Consider the following 20338-nt stretch of genomic DNA (forward strand, 5'->3'; position numbering starts at 1 on the left):
GGGAGAGAAAGAGGGAGGGTTGCAGCAAGAGACAAATTAAACGATTGAGATGCATAGAAGGATATCCAACAATTGATAAGATGCTAGTGTCTAATATTCCATTAAAGCGTTGGGGAAGTATCTAAACATGACCTGTTTGTTTTATGGGACAGTTACTCTGACCTGAATTTTTCCTGAAACATAAAACACTGAAGATGAGCTATCGGGTGATCTTGGTTGGGCTAGGGGTGTCAATTTCAGGCCCAACCTGGTAAATCAAACTGAGCCCACCCACTTAAAGCCCGATCGAGATCGACCATTTACAAGCCCAACTCAGCCCGACCATTTGCATGGTAAATATTGATTTTTAGGGTAAAATAATGTATGTATTGGTATTTTTTTATCCATTATTGATAGTGATTCAATGTAAATTATTTCTTACATTATTGATGATTTAATTAAATATATTAAAATTTCTAAAATCGAAATTTAAGACCCAATTAGTAGAAACCCAATTACAGCCAGAACCCGACCAAGCCCGACTGAGCAGTGAGCACGCCAGATTAGATAAATGGCAAGTGACGGTGCAAGCCAAGAGAGCCGGCCAGGCCCTGCTAAGCCCCACCAATTAACACCTCCAGTCTGTTGGGCTATTCATGTATTGTTACCCCTATTTTAGGTTGGTAATAGAATAACACAAGCTGCGATGCACAACCTAATCACATTTGTTATATACGGATGGGGCTCCTCTACGGCCTGGTGCGCTGGCACATATTCCTACACATGGGCACATCCTCAGGGTCTCCAGCCATCGGATGTGCACCACATGCCATGTTGTGCCACAAGAGCCCCACATGTTACAAACTGAGGAAAAATAATAAACGTCTATCCTGCCAACTGCCACTCAAGTGGTGACCCCTTCTGATCGTTTCACTCAGATGTTTACAGAATCTGCTAATTCTATTCAAGAGCTTGAAGTACTGGAAATCTCAGAGCGCAGCAAAAGCAACTGTTTCTTGCCATATCTTCTGAAGTTAAGGCCATAAGGAATGCTATCCTGTTCGGAAGAAGCCTCAAAAGACAATCTAAGTAATATGAAATTGCCTCTCCTTAATGAACATTACCACTTGTGTGGTGGATCTTGAGTCTTGACAAGAATATTTCCAACATAATATCTTATATAACCTTGCTGGCCTATAGTTACCGTCAAAGTTCATTTCCATTGTTTTTTAATTGAACCGGAGACATAAAGGTATTAGAGAACATCGTTAGCTGACTAAACATGTGAGAGATTTCTTATGGGGAGTATCCAATGTCGCAAGGGAACAATTCCAACATTTTCCGACGACCCTCCCATTTAATGTACAATACATTTATGATATCAAGTATGATAAAAGATCTATATCCAGTTAATGGAATCTCTAATTTGGGGCCCTCAAAATCATGTTGCCAACTGATCCTTGTACAATGCTGTAGTGTCAAGGCAAAGTATTCCTATACTTATAGCTACATTGAGAACGTGTCAAAACTTCAAGTTCTGACGCAGCCAAGATGATATCTGCGTGGCATAATTCTACCATCTAAGGCGAGTGCCAACACATCGAACTCCTCCACATACCACAGCTCAGAGACTTCAGCCTGAGTGTATTTCAATAATTAAATAAATAAATAATATTCTGGAAGCTACAGATACATCCATAAGCCAGCTAGAAACAAAAATATGCCAAGATGAGGTGTTCTTCCTGATTAACCCATAGTCATCTCATTCATTTTTCAATTCTATTTACATGCTTAACAATAGGAGTACTATTATTAGGAAAATTCTTCTTTACTTGACTAAATTAGGAAAACCAGTTTGCAATTCAGTAGTGTTTTAGAGAACTAGCAATTGTGCTGAAGCCTTGGATCTGGCACCAATCTATAACTCAACATCCAAAAGGGCGTAATAGATTGGAAAGTTTAAACCAGCAATTTGGTTCAAATTATGTTCTAACAGACAGAGAAGGTGGAAAATCTCACTGGCGATTCCCAATCTCTGTATGTAATCTGGACAGATGGAGAGGGCATTAATCTTCTCACCTTCTCCATAATGGAGACCCGAAAAGTTCTACTCGACATACAACAGGATGAATTGTTGTTAAATTGTAATCATCATGCTTTAGAATTTGGAAGTAAATCCTACCTCAAACCCATGAAGTTTGTTGTTTAAACGATTCACCAGATCATGGAAGAATCCGAGTTGGTCAGAATACTTCTGAGTCTCCTGCATATCTCAAACAACATGACACAAAATCACTCAGAAAATGAATTTTGGAAATAAAAATAAATACAAACCTAAAGTAGCTTGGAGAATGGAACTTGATTGTTTCATGGACAGAGACAGGATCCTATATATGGATTGGATTATCTAGCTTGACATGTAAATAGAAGCAAGAATTTCTAGGAAATAGAAGGTAGTGTACCCAATGAATTAGTATGTTGAGCTCATGGACAGTCTGCATGTAAGTTCTCCAGTATGATATAAAATTGATTTTTTGTAAGTGATTTACCTGGCTTTCCAACCACTAGCAGTATCATGTACAGATAAAGAAGGTGGGTTGCATTTGGTTGGTAACCCACATTAGACTCTAGTAAAACTATTTGAACAGAAGATCCCAACCAATTGTAGTTTTTAAGTTATACTAAGACAGTATCCAGATGTGATTAGTACATTGTCACTTGGAGCCAATGAGAAATTAACACTGTTAACTATGCAATCCCCTGTTATTAACATGATGCATCAGTGCTCCGTTGCAAGTAGATAACAGGAAGTATTTCTAGACCACAAATGCAGGTAAAAGAGCTAGTCTCAACAACATGTAATAGAACAGCATTGATGAACTTGATTGATATATACAATGTAAAGAAGAGCTAATATAGCATCATAGGAAATTGTGGAAAGGTGTGAAAGAAAAAAAAGGCCACCAAGATTTTAACAATACATAAACCCTAGCATAAAAAAGAAGACTGTTACGTGTGTCTCGAATTCCTGTGCCCGTTTTGAAGATTGCCCCACTCCAACATTTTTGCTGGCAACCCGAATCAGGAATTTTTGTGAGATTTGTGATGGTAGCAGAGGGAATGGGCCCCCGCAGTATAGTTGGACCCGACCAGATGCAACCTGATGGATCGACCAGACTTGGAGGAGTATTTATTTGCTTTATTGTCTTGTTGAGCAAGTAAGAGAAAACAGAGTGATTTGGGGATTCCAAGTCAGAGTTTCCGGGTGAGAGTTCTTGCTGCATACTTGGGTGTTCTTGTGAGATCTCCATTGGAATCTTTCTTCCATCATATACTGAATCATCTTTAGCTTCACCCATGGATGTAGCATATTATATTGGTGTGCGGAGCACACTAAATCTTTGTGTCATCTTTTCTTTATCTATTTGTTTTCTTTGTGTTTCTTGGTTTTCTTCTGACAAAGACAATACTAGATATTGTATAGGAAAAGTAAATAAAGACCTAAATATGAATGTGTGGATGTAACAAGAATAAGCAACAAAGTAAATTTTACTAAAGTAGTTCTAGAGAAAGAGAGCTTATATAGTAAGATGGTTTGCATCCCAATTATGATAGATGAAAGCAATGAAAATAGTCTGAAAGTTATGGATGGTCTAATTCAGGGAGAGCCTGAAAAAGATTAATCGGTGTGAACTTTGATAGACGTAGGAAATGACAGTTAAGGATACTGTTAATCAAGGATATGGATGTAAGGAGTACAATCAGGTAAGATCTTGTGGCAGTGAACACCTAATCGACATTGTTGTTGCTGTTAACAGCTAGAGCTTTTGGGATAAGTGATTGTAACATGATATCAGAGCAAGTTTAATCAGTATACCGATTCTGATTAAAGGGTCTTCCAGGCAAGACTCTGGCGTGAGCAGCAACTACTGCTAATTGTGTTCGAGATGCCTTCCATTGTTATTTTGAAACAGGGGAACTAGGGATTAATATGTTACTGCGAACTGATTTGTGATGTGGGTGACCAAATATGTTACTGTGATCTGATTTATGATGTGGGTGACCAAACTACGGCTGTGTTGATCATGCATGGGATCTGAATGGTTATGGTGCTTCAAGAAAGATAAGTATTTTATATTCTATTCTCATGCGACACTATTTTCTCATCTTTTTTTTCTGCAAGTCTGAATTGATTTCTTGAGAATCCTTGTGGTATAAGGATTTTTTCAAAGGAAGCTTTCCATTGTTGGATTTAGCCCATATTGTGTAGACCACTAGACTTACTCTAATATTAAGAGAGGTCAATTGACCTTAAATTCAGAATCATCAGATCTGTTTTGGTGCATTTTTTTAAGAGTCCATATATAAGTAGGATACTCAAAAAGCCAACTTCCCTTTGTCTAAATCACCTCAAACTTTGCAGTATTGTTCTCTTAAAAGAACAAGTTAATCAAGCTTAGTTTCAACGTTATAAGAGCAGATTTACTCCATGCAGTCATGTTTATTTCCTGCGATTTGGAAATATATTCTCCCTGAGATTTGAAGTCAACTTCCGTTTGTCCAAATCACTTCAGACATTGCAGTGTTGTTCTCCTAATAGAATGAGTTAAGCAAGCCTATTTTCAAAGTTAGAAGAGCACATTTACTCCATGCAGTTGGTCATGTTTATCTCCCGCAATTTGGTTATATTTTCTCCCTGCGATTTGGTCCTGGTCTGCTGTGTGGTTCAGTGTTGATTCTGGTTTGTTTAGTGCTGCCTTTGGTTTTATTCTGGTCTGATACATGCATCTGGGTTTGGTTCTTCACTGCAACTTGGTTTTGGACTTCTGGTTATGTTATATGATTCTGGTTCAGTTCAGGATATGTGTTGCTGAAACTGATAGTTGGTTGTCATGTGATGGTATTGCTACTGGATGTGGTTTACTGGAGTTACTATTTCTATTCTCCTGTGATCACTCTTTATAATGGGTGATTCTAAACCCTTGATCGATGAAGTTAATGTACAAATCATAAACCATGGGGTATTATGTGTACACATAAGCAAGGTGTTCATGTAATTACTACAACTTTAGATCTTCTAAATATAATAATCCACAGCTGATTAGGGTAACGTCTTCCCTAATTAGCTGCACTTTTCTTCCATCATCTTCCTTCTTCTCCTGCATAAGGCGAAATATTGGTTATTCTTGATCTGATTTTGTTACATGGTATCAGAATCAGGAGGTTGGGTCTTCAACCTCTGGTAATTGTGAGCACGGTTCAAGTTCATGGCGAGATCTCAGCATGAGATCTCGTTTTTTTGAAATAGCGAGACGAGTTGGCAGGCGAGGTGTAAAAATGACAAGATCTCGACCGAGATCTCATCACTTAAATCAGCGAGTTAAGGTTTTGGTCTAAACTCGGTCCAACCAAGTCACTTATAAGCAATGTTTCGACCCCAAGCAAGAGAATCTCACTGGTTTCACCTCTCTCTACTTTTTTTGGGAAAAAAATAACATTAAGCTGAGATTTTGGTGGTGCTTCTTGAATATCTACCATGTTACAGTCATTGAAGCAAGACTCTTAGCATTTGTTGTGACTTTTCTTCTCAAGAACCTTTTAAGGTAAAAATTTCTTCTCAAACCTATATTTTTCATAGAAACATCATCAAAACTTATTGGTTGCCACAAGGATTAAAGTATCGGTATCAGTCAGCCAAAATTAAGATACATAACAGAGGGCATCATATCATATCGGAGATACACACATAAATGGATAGGAAACACTTTTTGCATAAAAAAATAGTTAAAAAATGCTATATATAACATGCATTATGCATAAACACTAAATTGAGAGTATTGCACTATGAATCCAAGGTTTGTAGTAATATAGTTGTCCCATAAATGTAAAATCCTTGTTCCCCACCTTGTTTCCATTTTAGTTAGAAAGAAAAATGGATGGCAGCAATTTTGGAACAAAAACCCCTAAAAAAATCGTGTTTTTTTGAAAAATGGCTCATCTTGGCCATTATATAACCGTAGCGCACTGTATCAATACATATTGTACCATACATTTCACCTCGATTTTTAATTTTCCATAGAGTATCGGTGCGTGTCATATCGCATCAATGTGTATCGGCATGTATCGTAAGATACATAACGATACAAAAGGATCTTAAAATTTCCATGTATCGTATCGGTAAGGGCCGATACCAATACATATCAGCTGATACAATATGATACATTAAACCATGGGTTGCCATTGATTTTTTTTATACGTGATGCACTAAGTGTGATCTATAGATTCATGGAAGAAAAAATATATTTCTGATTTTAAATTAATTTTTTTATTTCTGTTTAAATAAATGCTTTTCTTGCAAAAAAATAAAAAAATTGTGATTTATACATGATGCTTGGTACCCAATTTTTTATATGATGCTCACCAAAGGCTAATCTATGGCCTCACGGTATCCCTTTTTTTCAGTTAATAAATTAATTAATATATTTTCTGAAATATAATATATATATATATTAAATAATTACAGAAAAATAAATAAATAGGAAAAAAAATCTGTTTTGTATTGAAAATTATTTTAATGTCGTGTAAATATTGTTAGTGTATTGTGAAATGAAAATGGTGTTTTTTGTTTCACTCTACTATAATTTATTATTAACTATGATATTAATATTAATAAAAAAATGATTTAAAATTAAGAAAAAATTATAAAAAGTAGGGGATTAATCTATAATAGCTATATGATATTAAATAGTTCTTAATGCATGCATACTTTAATATAAGATATTGAATAGTTACTAATTCATGCATTCTTTTATGTAATTGTGTTGAAGTTGGGGCACAATGTCGAGTGCTAGAGGTGGAGATATTAGATGGTTACTTGGAAATCCAATGTCAGATGACAAAAAAATAATAATAATAAATAAATAAATAAAATAAAAAATCAAAGTGCAGGTATTGTAAAAAATGATTAATTCTGGAGGTGCCACTAGGTTGAAGCAATATTTGGCTGGAGGGGTACAAGGATGTTTCCAAATGCCCCAAGTTTCTTATGAAGTGCAAAAACAAGTGCAAATGAGCCTACAAGGTGGAAGGTTAAAAAGGTCAGAGAAACAAAAGTTAGATTAAGAATTTGATGAGACAGTCTTAGAGAGCCACCCAACAACAGTGGATGTTGAATATGATAGTGATTATAGGCCAAAAGAAGATATGACAAGGGCAAAGTGGAGAGAACTGCAACAAGTTAAGGAAGCGAGTAGGATCTCTCATCAAGTGGAAAAGGTTAGGCAGGCAAAGATGAAAAGAGGAGTAGGTGGCTCTAGTTCTATAGCAGCTGCATCAAATGTGCCTCCTATAGAGGAAAGAAGGAAGAAGAAGCAGAGGCATGTGGATGTGCCTCTCAGGAGAACTTAGAGTGAGAGGGCTGGCACACCCCAATCACTACCCCTAAGACAACATGATGATCCTGATGCAGTTCTGAGGCAAGATCCTCTGATATATAGACAGCAAGATACAAGACAAAGAACCATGAAGCAAGTATGGAGACCATGGAAATAACATCTTGGGAATGCAATGTCAAAATGGTTTTTCTATAATAACATCCCAGCTAATGCTACACAAGGGACATATTTACCAATCCATGAATGACACTGCAGGAAAGGCTGGCTAGGAACAAAGGGGCCCACTCCTTATAAAACGACGAATGTTTATTTGCCTCATCAAAAGGAGTTAGATGAGTATATTAATGGCTTAAAGACTCATTGAAAATGATATGGAGTTACTGTGATGTGTGATGGTTGGACAAGACCAAATAGACAGTCCATCATCAACTTCATGGTGAAATCTAATGGGAAGACTGTCTTCTTAAAGTTTGTTGATGCATCCAAAGAGAAGAAGGATGCAATGTACTTATATAAGTTGTTGAAGGAAGTTTTTACGAAGGTGGGTTCTTGAGAATGTTATTCAAATTGTGACGGACAATGGGAGCAACTTCAAGAAAGCAGGGGAGAAATTGGTAAATAGGAAGAGCAAACGGATCCACCTTTTCTGGACACCATGTGCAACCCACTGCATTGACTTAATGCTTAAAGACATGGGGAAGAAGTCTTTGGTATCGGGTGTGGTCAAACGGACAAGACAAGTGACCACATTTGTTTACAACCATGGATATTCTCTATCTTTGTTGAGGGAAAAATGTGGTGGGGATTTGGTAAGGATTTGGTAAGCCTAGGCATTACTCGATTTGCAATCAACTACATTGCATTGAAGAGCTTTCAGGATAAGATGGTTAGTTTGAGATCCATGTTACCAATGAGGAGTGGTTTGGATGGAGGGAATTGGGTACTCCAGGTGGTAAGCAGCACATGCCACCATCTCTAGTGAACAATTCTGGCAGGATATGAAGAAGGTCCTTATATTTGGCCCAGTGGTAACTATCTTGAGGTTAATAAACTTAGAGAGCCAGCCTACCTTGCCATATGTGTATGCTGTAATGGAGAAGATGAAGGAGAAGGTGAGAGCATCAATTCCTACGGGTGCAAAATCTTACATCAAAATTATTGAGGAGAGATGGGAGAAACATTTGATGCATCCACTACATAAAGCTGGTGAGTTTTTAAACTTAACTATAGTCCAAGTTAAAGTTACTTTACATTTAGTGACACATTTATGGAATTTGCAACATATTATCTCAATCCTAAGTTCCATTACAAGTATAATCTAGGAATGGATGATGTATTGTTAGAAGCAGTGGAATTTGTGATGGCAAAGTTGGTCCCTAAACCTGTTCTACAGGCAGCATGCAACACTAAGGTGGGTTAATGTTTAAAATATGTATAGTTTCCTAAGTCCTAATGAATTCCCTGTTGTGTACTAACTTATATTCATGTTTGATATATGAATAGATAAAGGAATTCAAGGATGCTACTGGGAGTTTTGGTCGTGCAGCGGCAATGGCTAGAAAACAAAGTATTGCCCCTGGTGACAAGATGCACATAACTTGAAAAAGATAAAAATTAATGTGCTCTCCCAAACTTGTTTTGCATCTGGATGTGAGCGTAATTGGAGTACATTCTCACTGATCCACACCAAGAGGCAGAACCGACTAGGTCACGAAAAGCTCTAGAGTTGGTGTTTGTGCATTATAATATGAGATTGAAGATGTAACACAAACGTCAAGGCATGGAGGGTAACAATGAACCAATTGAACTTGTTCACGCTTTCCAAGAATATCAGATGAGGAGGATCCCCTATACCAATGGGTAAGGCATTGAGGTGAGCCACTTATGGATCAACTTGGGGGTAGGCCTGACCCCGTGGTAGCTATTCAAATGGGTACTAACATAGATAAGTATATGTTTCAAGAGGGCCGTGTGCTTTCATAGATACCTAGGCCTTTCGAGTCCCAACCTACTGGGATTGATGTGGAGCCTGAAACTGTTTGGTCACGGTCCAATGACGATGATGATGATGATGGTGCACGACCTGGTGGTGGTGGTAGTAGTAGACACCGTGGTGCTGGTGATGGTGATGGTGATGGTGATGGGGGGATGTGCGACAGGTACCATTACACCGAACCATAGCAAGAGCTAGTGCGGTTCACAAGAGGGATTTAGTTTCAGTCATGCCACATAAGACATGGACCATGGTGCACGTTCCCCCATACCCTACAAGAAAGGCTCACATCGCCAATTGATAGCTAGTGGAGAGAAGTAGGATCGTGTGGACTCCATGGACATCTCTACTAGGAGCTTGATTGACACTTTAGGAGGCTTATGCATGGAGAGTGGTATTTATGGAGAGCAGTTGCATGCACCATCAGCTATATATGGTACAAGGACAACAGCTCAAACTATAGTCATTATAGTCAATTTGGCTAGTTTGGACACCCACAGGCCAGCTCTTTCCCCTCTGCCTCTGAGTATGAGGGTTGAGCACACTCCCACATTGGGTCAGGTTTTGTGGATAGCATTTTCGAGGTTCCAACTCCCTAGCTATACATGCCGATGCAGGTTCCAGTCCGTCAAGCACTAACCAGTAGCTGTGGTTCTCGAACCAGCTCATTTAGTTTCAGAGATATCTGACCAAGGATTGGGTATCTCCAATATGCAGCTGATGATGTTTATAGGGTTGTTGTGGCAGACTCTGAGTATTACTTCCATCATACTACGACATCCAGCCTTTGTGATTCAATCAGAGCAAAACATGCTTCGACATCAGCATCAACAATATGCAGACTATGATGATATTAACCGACACTCATTTCAGAACTAAGAATCTAGGTCTCTAGGATGGAGTCTAAATGTCTAGTTGTCTACTACATCAATATATCTATGTTAGTTATTATTAATATGTACTTTATGCAGCTATGTTGTTACTTGTTATGTTGTATATCTTATGTCATTTCAAATTTCCAATGTATGTCACTCATCAATCATCAATAGTAATTAGAAATGATGTCTTTAATGTTCTAATTATTATGTAGTGCCTGAATGATGATTGTGAAAGGTGGACTGAGGAATATAGCATATTAGATGAAGGGTCCGAAGGGTCTCCGACTACTTACATAGGGTATAAAGTCAAAGTACCATTTTGAGTTTGATTTAAAAAAAAAAAAACTGATGTTTCCATTGTGTTTAGAATGCCTAAAATAGGGTAAATACAGAGTTTTAGGGGCTACAAAGGCCATATGCCCACCGAGACCAACCAGCGAGATGGGTGGCGAGAGCGAGATATTAAACTTTGATTGTGAGGGGAATCAATTGTATTGTATCCCAACGCCTCATACCCTTGGTGCCACATGATGATGCCACCATGTGATGGTGACATGTGCAGAGTTTTCTGTGTGTGGGAGTGCCCGTGTAGGGGGTGTTGATACACATTGTTTTGTATTTTCTTAATAGCTCGAGCTTTGGGTTAAGCAATTGTAACAGTAACTTTTTTCCACAATTTTTACGTCTATTTTTCTTTTGCTGCTTTGATCGGATCCTTGTAGCCGACCCCAATTCAGTTGGGATAAGGCTGAGTTGTTGTTATTGTAAAGATGTAACTTTCAAGGTTTTAGATATTCGTACCAAGAGATGAAACAAAGAAATGAGAGAATATAGCTAGAAAAGAAATCAGATGGTAGGACCTGAATTGAGGAAGGTAAGGATTATTATGAATAAATGATGAAAAATGTGAAATAAAATTTTGAAAAAGATACTTATGTTGTATGAAATGAGAATACCAGCCATATAAGAACAGTAATAACAAGGGGTCCTTGAAGAACAAAAAAGAAAAGGGCAAGCATCTAAAGAACTTGATGTAGATCGAGTCTTCATAATGGGCTTCAAAGGTAGTTCACTGCTGGCCCAAAAACCTGGGCTATATTTTCATCCTACTGAGCATCAGATTCCAGGGGTATTTTTCCAGCTTGTGCGGGCTCCTTTTTGCCTTGGACAGCAAGGCTACCGAGTGGGTGTTTCCTTCCATCACTCTTGCCAAGAAAGATCCACTACCGACTCTGTACCCACTATAGATTCTGTTTTGAGAGAGTTTCTTGTCTTTATTCAAAGACTTGGCCAGCAAGACAAGGGAGATCGCCAACCTTCCTAGAAGCATTGATTTGTTTCCTTTTTTTATTTTACTCTTCTTCAAGCAAACAATTAAGATGAGTTTAGGAAAGTCTTTAGGAAGTACTTTACTTTCCAGTTAGTTTCCTTTTCTTGCTTCTTTCCTTTCTCTATTACTTCCATCAGCTGTAAGCTTATAAATACAATTTTGAGATAATGAAAGTTTTAAGTTTTCTTCATGACTGAAAGGTTCAGTTAAAGGGTGGGATGCCTACACTATTGAGAGGGTGAGAGGCCTAAGGGAGAGAGTGAAAGGCTCAATCCTACCTATCTTCTTCTTCCTCCTTGTTCCCCAGCATCAATTTTCTTTTCTCCTTCTATTCTTTAATTTGCTGGGTGTAATTTGATCTTTCTGAAGGCATATTACAAGGCTGTTACTTGCTATCAATACCTGCTACTGCTACTGCTACTGAGATCTGGGTGACTTTTCAAGGCTTTCAGCAGCCCTGTTCTGCGTTATTTTATGGGTAACTTTTAAGACCACAGAACTCCCCAACCTGCAGACCATTGAGGCTTATATGAGGAACATTCAGGGTTTCAGGTACTTCCTAAAGGAGAATCGACCAAGGTTGAGGGCCCACCTGAGGCCTGATCTTCAAGATACAAGAAATCTCTTTAATTCTGCCCTGATTCAAGAAGGGTTCCACATTCCAGTTCAGTTACTATATCAGTCTGATTTTCTGGGGTTTACTTCATCATAGGTTTCTCTTTGATTGATAGGTAATCTCTACCCTTACATCTACTTCATGCGTGAGTTTTTTTCTCAGATTTACCCTAATCTGTGACCTATCGGCTAGAAGAAAGTTAATCTGTTCTGCTGCATTTTGTGTGGTGTTTATTAATGCTATTGGGGGATATTTTTTACATATTTCAGGAACTGATTATGTGTTATTTGGGGGTTATAAGTTGGGTCAATATCTTGTAACTAGACATACTGTTGTTCCCCTTTTGAGAACTGTTTAAGATCCTGCCTGCAGTTAAGTCCCTTGTGACTTGGCCTTACATTAGAACTACTACATAGGAACAAGATGATGACACTCAAATTACCATTAGAGTTAACAGATCTTGCAACAAGGATTTGTGAAGGACTATGAATGAGGGGAAAAAATGGGTACTCAATTAAAAGGTATTGAAATGCTTAGAAGATAAAACGATGATATAGTAGCAAATAAGGCCACATTTAAAATATGCGGTGAACTGTGAACATGATCACATGATATGTAATAGTGGTGGCAAGATCTTTGTAAAGGACAAGGATATTAAAAAGGAACAGGATAAGGAACTATTTCCTATGAGAATCAAGTAGGTATGTCAGTTTAGGAAGAATTACCATTTTTGATGAGATTGGAACTGTAACATTTTTTATGGAGTTAGGTTGTTTGAGCATAAAAAAGGCATTGCGAAAAAGATAAGGCAGGCCATAGGACTAAATTGTATCATTACATCTAAATTGATGTTTGGAAATGCATGGAAGCAATGGCTTATCTTTCTAAATTAATAACAAATTAGGAAGTCCTACACTACAAGAACTCTCAGGCCAATAGCTTCTGAAAATTAACCACAAAATGGTCTCCCTCTAACTGAATCTTGTACTATTTTCTAAAATAATTTCATGATGAAAAAATACCTCAACTATAGAAAATTCCAGAAATTAATAAAAGATTGAACTGAAAAACCGAAGCACCCTCGGATTTATGAGTTATGATAATCTGTCCTCCCAAGCTGCTGCAACATGTTGGCATGGCCTGGAGATCCATTGGTATAATGAATGAAATATCCTAGAAGGAAAAAGCCTTAGTTTTCTCTTGTCACCTTCACCAAGTCTATGTAAGAATCTCCACATGATCAAAAATTCCAAGAGCCTTTAAATTTGTCTTACTAACTCTTCCTCCCCACTGCGCATAAAAGATTCTACGATACGATTAAGAACCTTAAAACTTGCCTTTCTAACTCCTTTGGCTTCGAACTTAGAATCCCTAGATGTTGTGGGACATGGAGACACTGACGCCCTTACAACAGGCCTCCTATCTTTTGATGCCAGACATAGTGGTCCAGTCAATTGGAACCATTGATACCTCAATTTATACAGCAGCTAAAAATCAGAACCATTCGTGGCTTGTACCTGACCATTTTGTCTCTCTTTGGTTCTTTTTGAACGTTTTCAACTGCTGATCCATGCCACATTAAAATGAAAAGTGTAATGCATAATTTACTAGAGTTTAAACAACAACAACAACAACTCAGCCTTATCCCAACTAAATGGGGTCAGCTACATGGATCCGATGAAAGACAGAAACAGGAAAAAAAAAAAAAAAAAAAAAAAAAAAAAGTAAATTAGAAGGAATGCAACACACTACATGGATCCCTCACTTGGCAAAATATAAAGCAAAGGAAAGAAAAGGGGAAAAGAAACAATGCAACACAACAATTGGTATATTTTACTAGAGTTTAAACAATGACAAAATATATATTTTAGTGTCACGGTCTAACAAAAATATGGCCCTCCACCACATCCCCTCCTTCTCTTCCACTAACCAAATTCTGGGCCTCTTTCCTGCAAAAGTTCCTCTGCCTCCCCGCACTTGTGCGGCGAGGCTCTAGACGGCTGAGAGCACCTCGAGGTGTGTGCCCTAGTGCTCCCAACCGTCCAGATCCTCACTGCACCAGTACAGGGAGGTAGAGAATGATTGCTCCTCCTGCCTCAACCCCAACTCCCCCTCCTCCAAAGCCGACCTCTCTCTTTATTTCGTCCCTCCCTCCCTCCCTTCGGGTTTCCTGGACACTAAAATATCTAAATGGAGGTTCTGCTTGGTTGGACACTTCTTGAGCAGCCGACCTCCACTACCCATTGTGAAAAACTCTTTCACCAAGCAATGGAAAGCTTCAGGTTCTATGGACATTCACCTGCTAGACAATGGTGTTTTTCCGTTTAACTTCTCTCTTGAACAAGGTATGGTTAAGGCCTTAGAAGGGGGGCCATTGGCAAATTGGCAACCAACTAATCTTCCTTTGCAGATGGGATCGTTTTATGCAACTCCACAAAATTGATTATAGTTCCATCCCTCTCTGGTTAGCCCTCCCCAACCTCCCTCTCCACTTTTGGAGCAAGAGAGGGCTGAGTGTTATAGGCTTTGTGGTCGGTACCCACCTCTTCACTGATGTTCAAACAAGAAGGATGCAAAGACTCTCTTATGCAAGAATCTGTGTGGAAGCTTCCATAGACACCATCCCTCCCCCTTCGGTGATGATCATGGACGATGAAGGCCACTCCTTTCACCAAGCTATCTCCTACGACTGGATCCCTCCCCACTGCATAACTTGCAAAGTGTTTGGTCATCAATCTAAGTCCTGCAACAAGCTCTTGCAGCCGCCGCCTGATGAGAAAATGGAATTGCCCTCCCCTAAAAGAATGATTGGATTCAACCATCTTTGAAGATTGTCTGGAAACCCTTCCTCTATTAGTGGCGTTGTCTCTTCTCTTTTACCTAATCTAGGTTCATGTCCCTCTTCCGGAAATACCCTCTACCCCCCCTCCCCGTAACTCCAAACCACCCTCTTGCCACCCGAGCCGTGGTCGAAGGTGGAGTAAACGCCGGCGGCAATGTTTGCCTCACCCTCCGGCTTTTGGCTCTCCCATTGGCCATAGGACTGGCCTCTTCGATTCATCCCTTGGACCGTCGGTCCTTGACCAGGACTCCGTAGGCCTGGCCCCGTCGATTCTTGTGCACACTTCTAGTCCTGCCTCTGAGCCTTCGTGCCACTCCTTGTCCCCCTCCTCTATCCACTGTTCAGCTTTCATTCCTTCTTTTCAACCTACTGCTTCACGTTCCCCTTCCTTAAACCCTATTTCGGTTGGGCTCCCATCCGTCCCTCCTCCCTCCACCCTCTTTTACCCCTTCCTCCCCCGTCTAAAATTCCTAGATTGCCCCTTGCTAACCTAGGCCGCTTTAGGAATTTACACCTCTCTTCTTATCTTATACCCTCCCAACTCCCAACTCTCTATAACTCTTCTTCAGCCCATTCCACCTCTTAGCTCACCATTCCTCCTTCCACTTGGCCCACCAACACCCCTTATAACCGGCCCACCATTCCTTTATCCTCCACCCACTCAAACCAACCCATCACTAAACCTTCAGACCTCCTCCTAACCGACCCATCAGCCCATCGGACCTTCATGGGAGCTTCTCTCTCACCCGAAACTCCCTTGCACTGCTCCTCTAGCACCAAGACTATTTCAACCTCTGCCATGCTACGTCTCTTGCCAGTTCTTTAGCTTTACAACATCTCCAACCCCCTGCAAATGGGTCCCTAGCCGATTACTTTGCGTCATCTACAGGCATTCACAAGGGTTGCCCACTTTCCCCTTTACTTTTCTGCCTTTGCCTTTAAGTCCTATCTAGATCTATCCAGTCCCGTACTAATGATCTCCTCATCTCTCCTCTTCCTAAATTCAAATGCCTCAAGCTCACCCATCATGCTTTCGCCGATGATCTCATGATCTTCTCTAAAGTTGATCCGGGTTCCATTGAGTCCATCATGCCCACCCTCCACCACTTCGAATCTTTCTCTGGCCTCTGCATCAATCTCCTCAAATCCCACTTTTCCTTTCTAGTGTTCCAGAAAAATCTAAAGCTCGCCTTCTTCAGCTCACTGGATTTACTCTTAGCCTCTCCCCGTCAACTACCTCGGTCTTCCCCTTATCTCCTCTAGGTTGTCGGCCCATTATTGTTCCCCCATGTTAAGCCAAATCCGCAAAAGGCTCCAATTTTGGAAAGGCAAGCTTCTCTCCTATGTAGATTACTTGGAACTCATGCAATCTGTCCTCAAATCCTCTTATATCTATTGGTCAGGAGTATTCAAAATCCCTAAATCTATCATTAAGGCAATTAAATCCCTCTTCTACTCCTTTAGAAAGACATTGAATCTGCCAAAATTCTCATCCCACTCGTTAGTCCACCGTCTGCCTTCCCAAATCCGAATGAGGCCTTAGCTTAAGAAGAATTAAAGATGCTAATCAAGTTGGGATCCTTAAGCTTATCTGGAAGCTTGCCTCCAAGTAAAACAACATTTGGGTTTCTTGGGTTTACTATTCTCTTCTTTCCAAAGACTCCCTTTGGACCACTCCTAATGCAGATAAGTCATTTAATGGGTTTATTTTATTGGAAATAAGCCTTAGGTTGGGTTATTTATGTGTTGGGCCTTTGATCCCATGAGTTTTCTTTGTAATGGCCACTTTAATGGGCCTAAAGTATGGTAGAAAGTATGAAAATGGGATTTAATTCATTAGTTTAGTTAGAGTCCTGTTTTGAGTCTATATTCATTGTTATTTCAGTTTTTTAGTCAGTTTAGGTTTCCCAATTTGTTAAGGATTGGGTTAGAACTTTCCTTTTTAGTGTTTGAGTCAACTATATAAGTTTGTAAGGGGCTACAACATTGAACACGAATTTATTAATTAAAAAAAAAAAGATGGCATATGTTGTTGTGTTGTGGGATGCAATTGGGAGAGATGCCAAAACCTAAGGGTGAGATGCCCATTCACTAGTTCTTCTTCCCCCTTCTCAACCCTCCATCGGATTCTTTTTATTTTCTTATTTTCATTTTATTTGTTTGCTGTGATAGAGTGTTTGAGAGCTAGAACCAAGCCTATTGGAGGACGTCTTCTCTATTCAGCCAGAATTTCAAATCCTACTTGGGATTAGGATCACTTGTGATTCTAGTTCCACATTATTTGGTATCAGAGCCTAACCAAACCAAGGATGGAGCCACGTGAATTTCATGAGAAATTTTCTTCATACATCTTCCTTAAATGATGTATAGATTAGATGTGTACTTTGACAACTACAACTTGACAAAGACGCAACGGCTTCAATACGTCTGCTTCCAGATAAGTGATTGTGTTCGAATACAATGAAGTCTGTGAAAGGCAACTTCAAGCTTAAGGGCGTGAACCTAGAACTTGGGACGAGATGCAATATGAGTTGGCGGGTATATACCTATCTAAGCATGAACGAAGAATGTACTTCCCTCCACCAGATTTCCAAAAGCCACTCACAGTTGACAAGAGCATGAAAGTATCATCGGCCTCTATTATGCAACACAATGCAAAGGAGCAACAAAAGAAGACACCTCCAATCAATGAACCAGAGTCAAAAGTTGAGTTTAGTGTTGAAGAAGTTCCAGCAATTCCTATTGTCAAGGAAGAGCTAGTCATTGATGTTCCCATTAACGAGACTCATATGGAAGAATTCAAAAGCAACAAGATTGCCACATTGGACAATGGGGTTGAGACTGAGGAACTTGACACTACAACAATTGTGATGATTGTGAACAGTCAAGAGGAAGATCCTAAGGGGTTTAAGAATGAAGTTGTGTTTGAGCCATCAACGAAACCAATTGAGAACCACCAGGTAGATGAACCAAAAGAGCTTGATGTTGCATTAAAGTTTGAAGAGGTTTAAGGTACATATACCCTATGGATACATCCGACGATGTTACGGTTACACATGTGGAGTTCATCATCCCATTGAAGTATCTAGAAGATCAAGCTCCTCCTATTCTAGATTACATCCTTATTATCAAAAAGCTACCTGAATTTTTCTACGGCTTGATGAGGAACGTGCACCATGCAATAATCATCCTCACACTACAAAATTCGAGGATGAATTTTTGCTGAGAGAGGGCGAATTGATGCAGATAAGTCATTTAATGGGCTTATTTTATTGAAAATAAGCCTTGGGTTGGGTTATAAATGTGTTGGGCCTTTGATCCCATAGGTTTTCTTTGTAATGGGCCACTTTAATAGGTAGAAATTAGGAAAACGGGATTTAATTCATTAATTTAGTTAGAGTCTTGTTTTGAGTCTATATTCATTGTTATTTCAGTTTCCTAGTCAGTTTAGGTTTCCCAATTAGTTAAGGATTGGGTTAGGCCTTTCCTTTTTAGTGTTTGAGTCAGTTTTGAGTCTTCTATATAAGGTTGTAAAGGGCTCGAACATTGAACACGAATTTATTAATGAAAAAAAAGAATGGCTTATGCTATTGTGCTATGGTATGTAGTTGGGTGAGATGCCCTAGGTGAGACGCCTAAACTTGAGGGCGAAATGCCCATTCACTAGTTCTTCTTCCCCCTTCTCAACCCTCCATCGAATTCCTTTTCTTTTCTTATTTTCCTTTTATTTGTTTGATGTGAGAGAGTGTTTGCGAGCTAGAACCAAGCCTATTGGAGGACATCTTCTCTATTCAGCCAGAATTTCAGATCTTCTCTGGGATTAGAATCACTTGTAATTCTAGTTCTACATTAACTCCCCTCTCTCATAACACCTCTTGGGTCTTTGGCGCAAAATCTACCATCTGAGAACAACCGCTCTGGGTGCCATTAACTCTTGTATTGGGGATGGTTCCTCCATGTCTCTCTGGCTTGACAATTGGCACCCAGGAAGCCTCCTCCTCCTCCATGTCGGCCCTAGAGCAATCTACTCTTCAGGCCTCCCTAAGGACTCTTTGGTTTCTTCAATCATTTCCAATGCCTCTTGGTCCCTGCCTATTACTTCCAACCCTATTTCTACTCTTTGGTCCTCTCTTCCTGGCCTCCCCCCACTGTTAGAGAAGATAGAATCATTTGGTCCCCTTCTCCCTCTGGAAAATTCTCTTCTTCCTCTGTTTGGAACCTTGTGCGCTCTCCTGCTCCCACCTCCCCTTGGCATAAGATTGTTTGGTTCAATCTCAGATCCCTCGTCATAGCTTCATTATTTAGCGACCCTATCCAATTGCCTCCCTACTCAAGCTTACCTCATCTATAACCACATCTCCGTTCCCCCCACCTATTGCCTTTGTTGGAATGGTTTAGAAGATACTACCCACCTATTCTTTGACTACCCTTTTTCATCCACCATCTGGAAACGTATCCTTACCAAGTACTGGCCTACTAGAAGAATTCTCCTCCCTTCATGAGGAAATAGATTTGGATTGAAATGACCTTTGCTGGGAGATCCATATGCGACATTACCGAAAAGCTCGCCTTCGAGGCCACTCTTAATCATATTTGGATGGAACGCAATCTTCGCAGATGGACTTCCAACTCCAGATCCTTTAATCAAATTTGGAAGACCATCTACTTCGAGGTCTCCTCCAAACTTGCTTTGATCACTCCGCGTGCAGTTATTGACTCCCAAGGAACAGGCTTATTATTATTATTTTTTTTTTTTGATAAGTTGTATATTTGTATTGAAAGAGGGAAAAAGATAAGAGGACAGAAAATAGGCAATTCCCGTTACCTTCTTAGGATAGACCTAAACAAACAGGCTTATTGTTGTCTCCTGGGGCCTCCCTTTTCTATCTTGTCCCCCTTTCCCCTCCCCCCTTAGGGGTGTATCCCCCTTTGTGTTTCTTCTTTGGCCCTCAGGTCTTGTATATCCCCCCCCCCCTTTTTTCCCTGTTATTTAAATTGAGAATTCACCCAAAAACGAAAAAAATATATGGCCCTAATTAAAGCGGAATGGTGGAACAATATTTACTTAGTCTAGCCCAAGTAGCAGGGTAAAGCTTAGTACATCTGAGATTCCGAAGTTGAGTTTGTTTCCTCACGGTCTTAGTCTGCCTCGCTTTCATGAGTTTGTTAACTATGTGCGTTTAAAATTAAGTAGCTTATAGGTCTTATAGACAAACTAGATGGACACAAATGTTATCCATCCTCACAATTTATGTAGTATAAGACTAAAAGATTTACACAAATGCAAGCTCCCTTTTCTTTTCTTT

General features: G+C 39.6%; 1 protein-coding gene across 1 annotated transcript in view; it reads right to left on the bottom strand.

Moving 5' to 3' along the window:
* Positions 1–1179: 1179 nt before the first annotated feature.
* LOC122079893 overlaps positions 1180–20338 on the bottom strand; it is a 27781-nt gene continuing 8622 nt past the window's right edge. The window contains exons 9-10 of the mRNA XM_042646668.1: positions 2162–2242; positions 1180–1617 (exon numbers count right to left, since the gene is read on the bottom strand). Coding sequence (XP_042502602.1) covers positions 1510–1617; positions 2162–2242 — 189 coding nt within the window. The 3' untranslated portion in view covers positions 1180–1509. The remainder of the gene's footprint in view (positions 1618–2161; positions 2243–20338) is intronic.

The sequence above is a fragment of the Macadamia integrifolia genome, chromosome 5 (assembly GCF_013358625.1).
Source record: "Macadamia integrifolia cultivar HAES 741 chromosome 5, SCU_Mint_v3, whole genome shotgun sequence".
Lineage (NCBI taxonomy): Eukaryota > Viridiplantae > Streptophyta > Magnoliopsida > Proteales > Proteaceae > Macadamia > Macadamia integrifolia.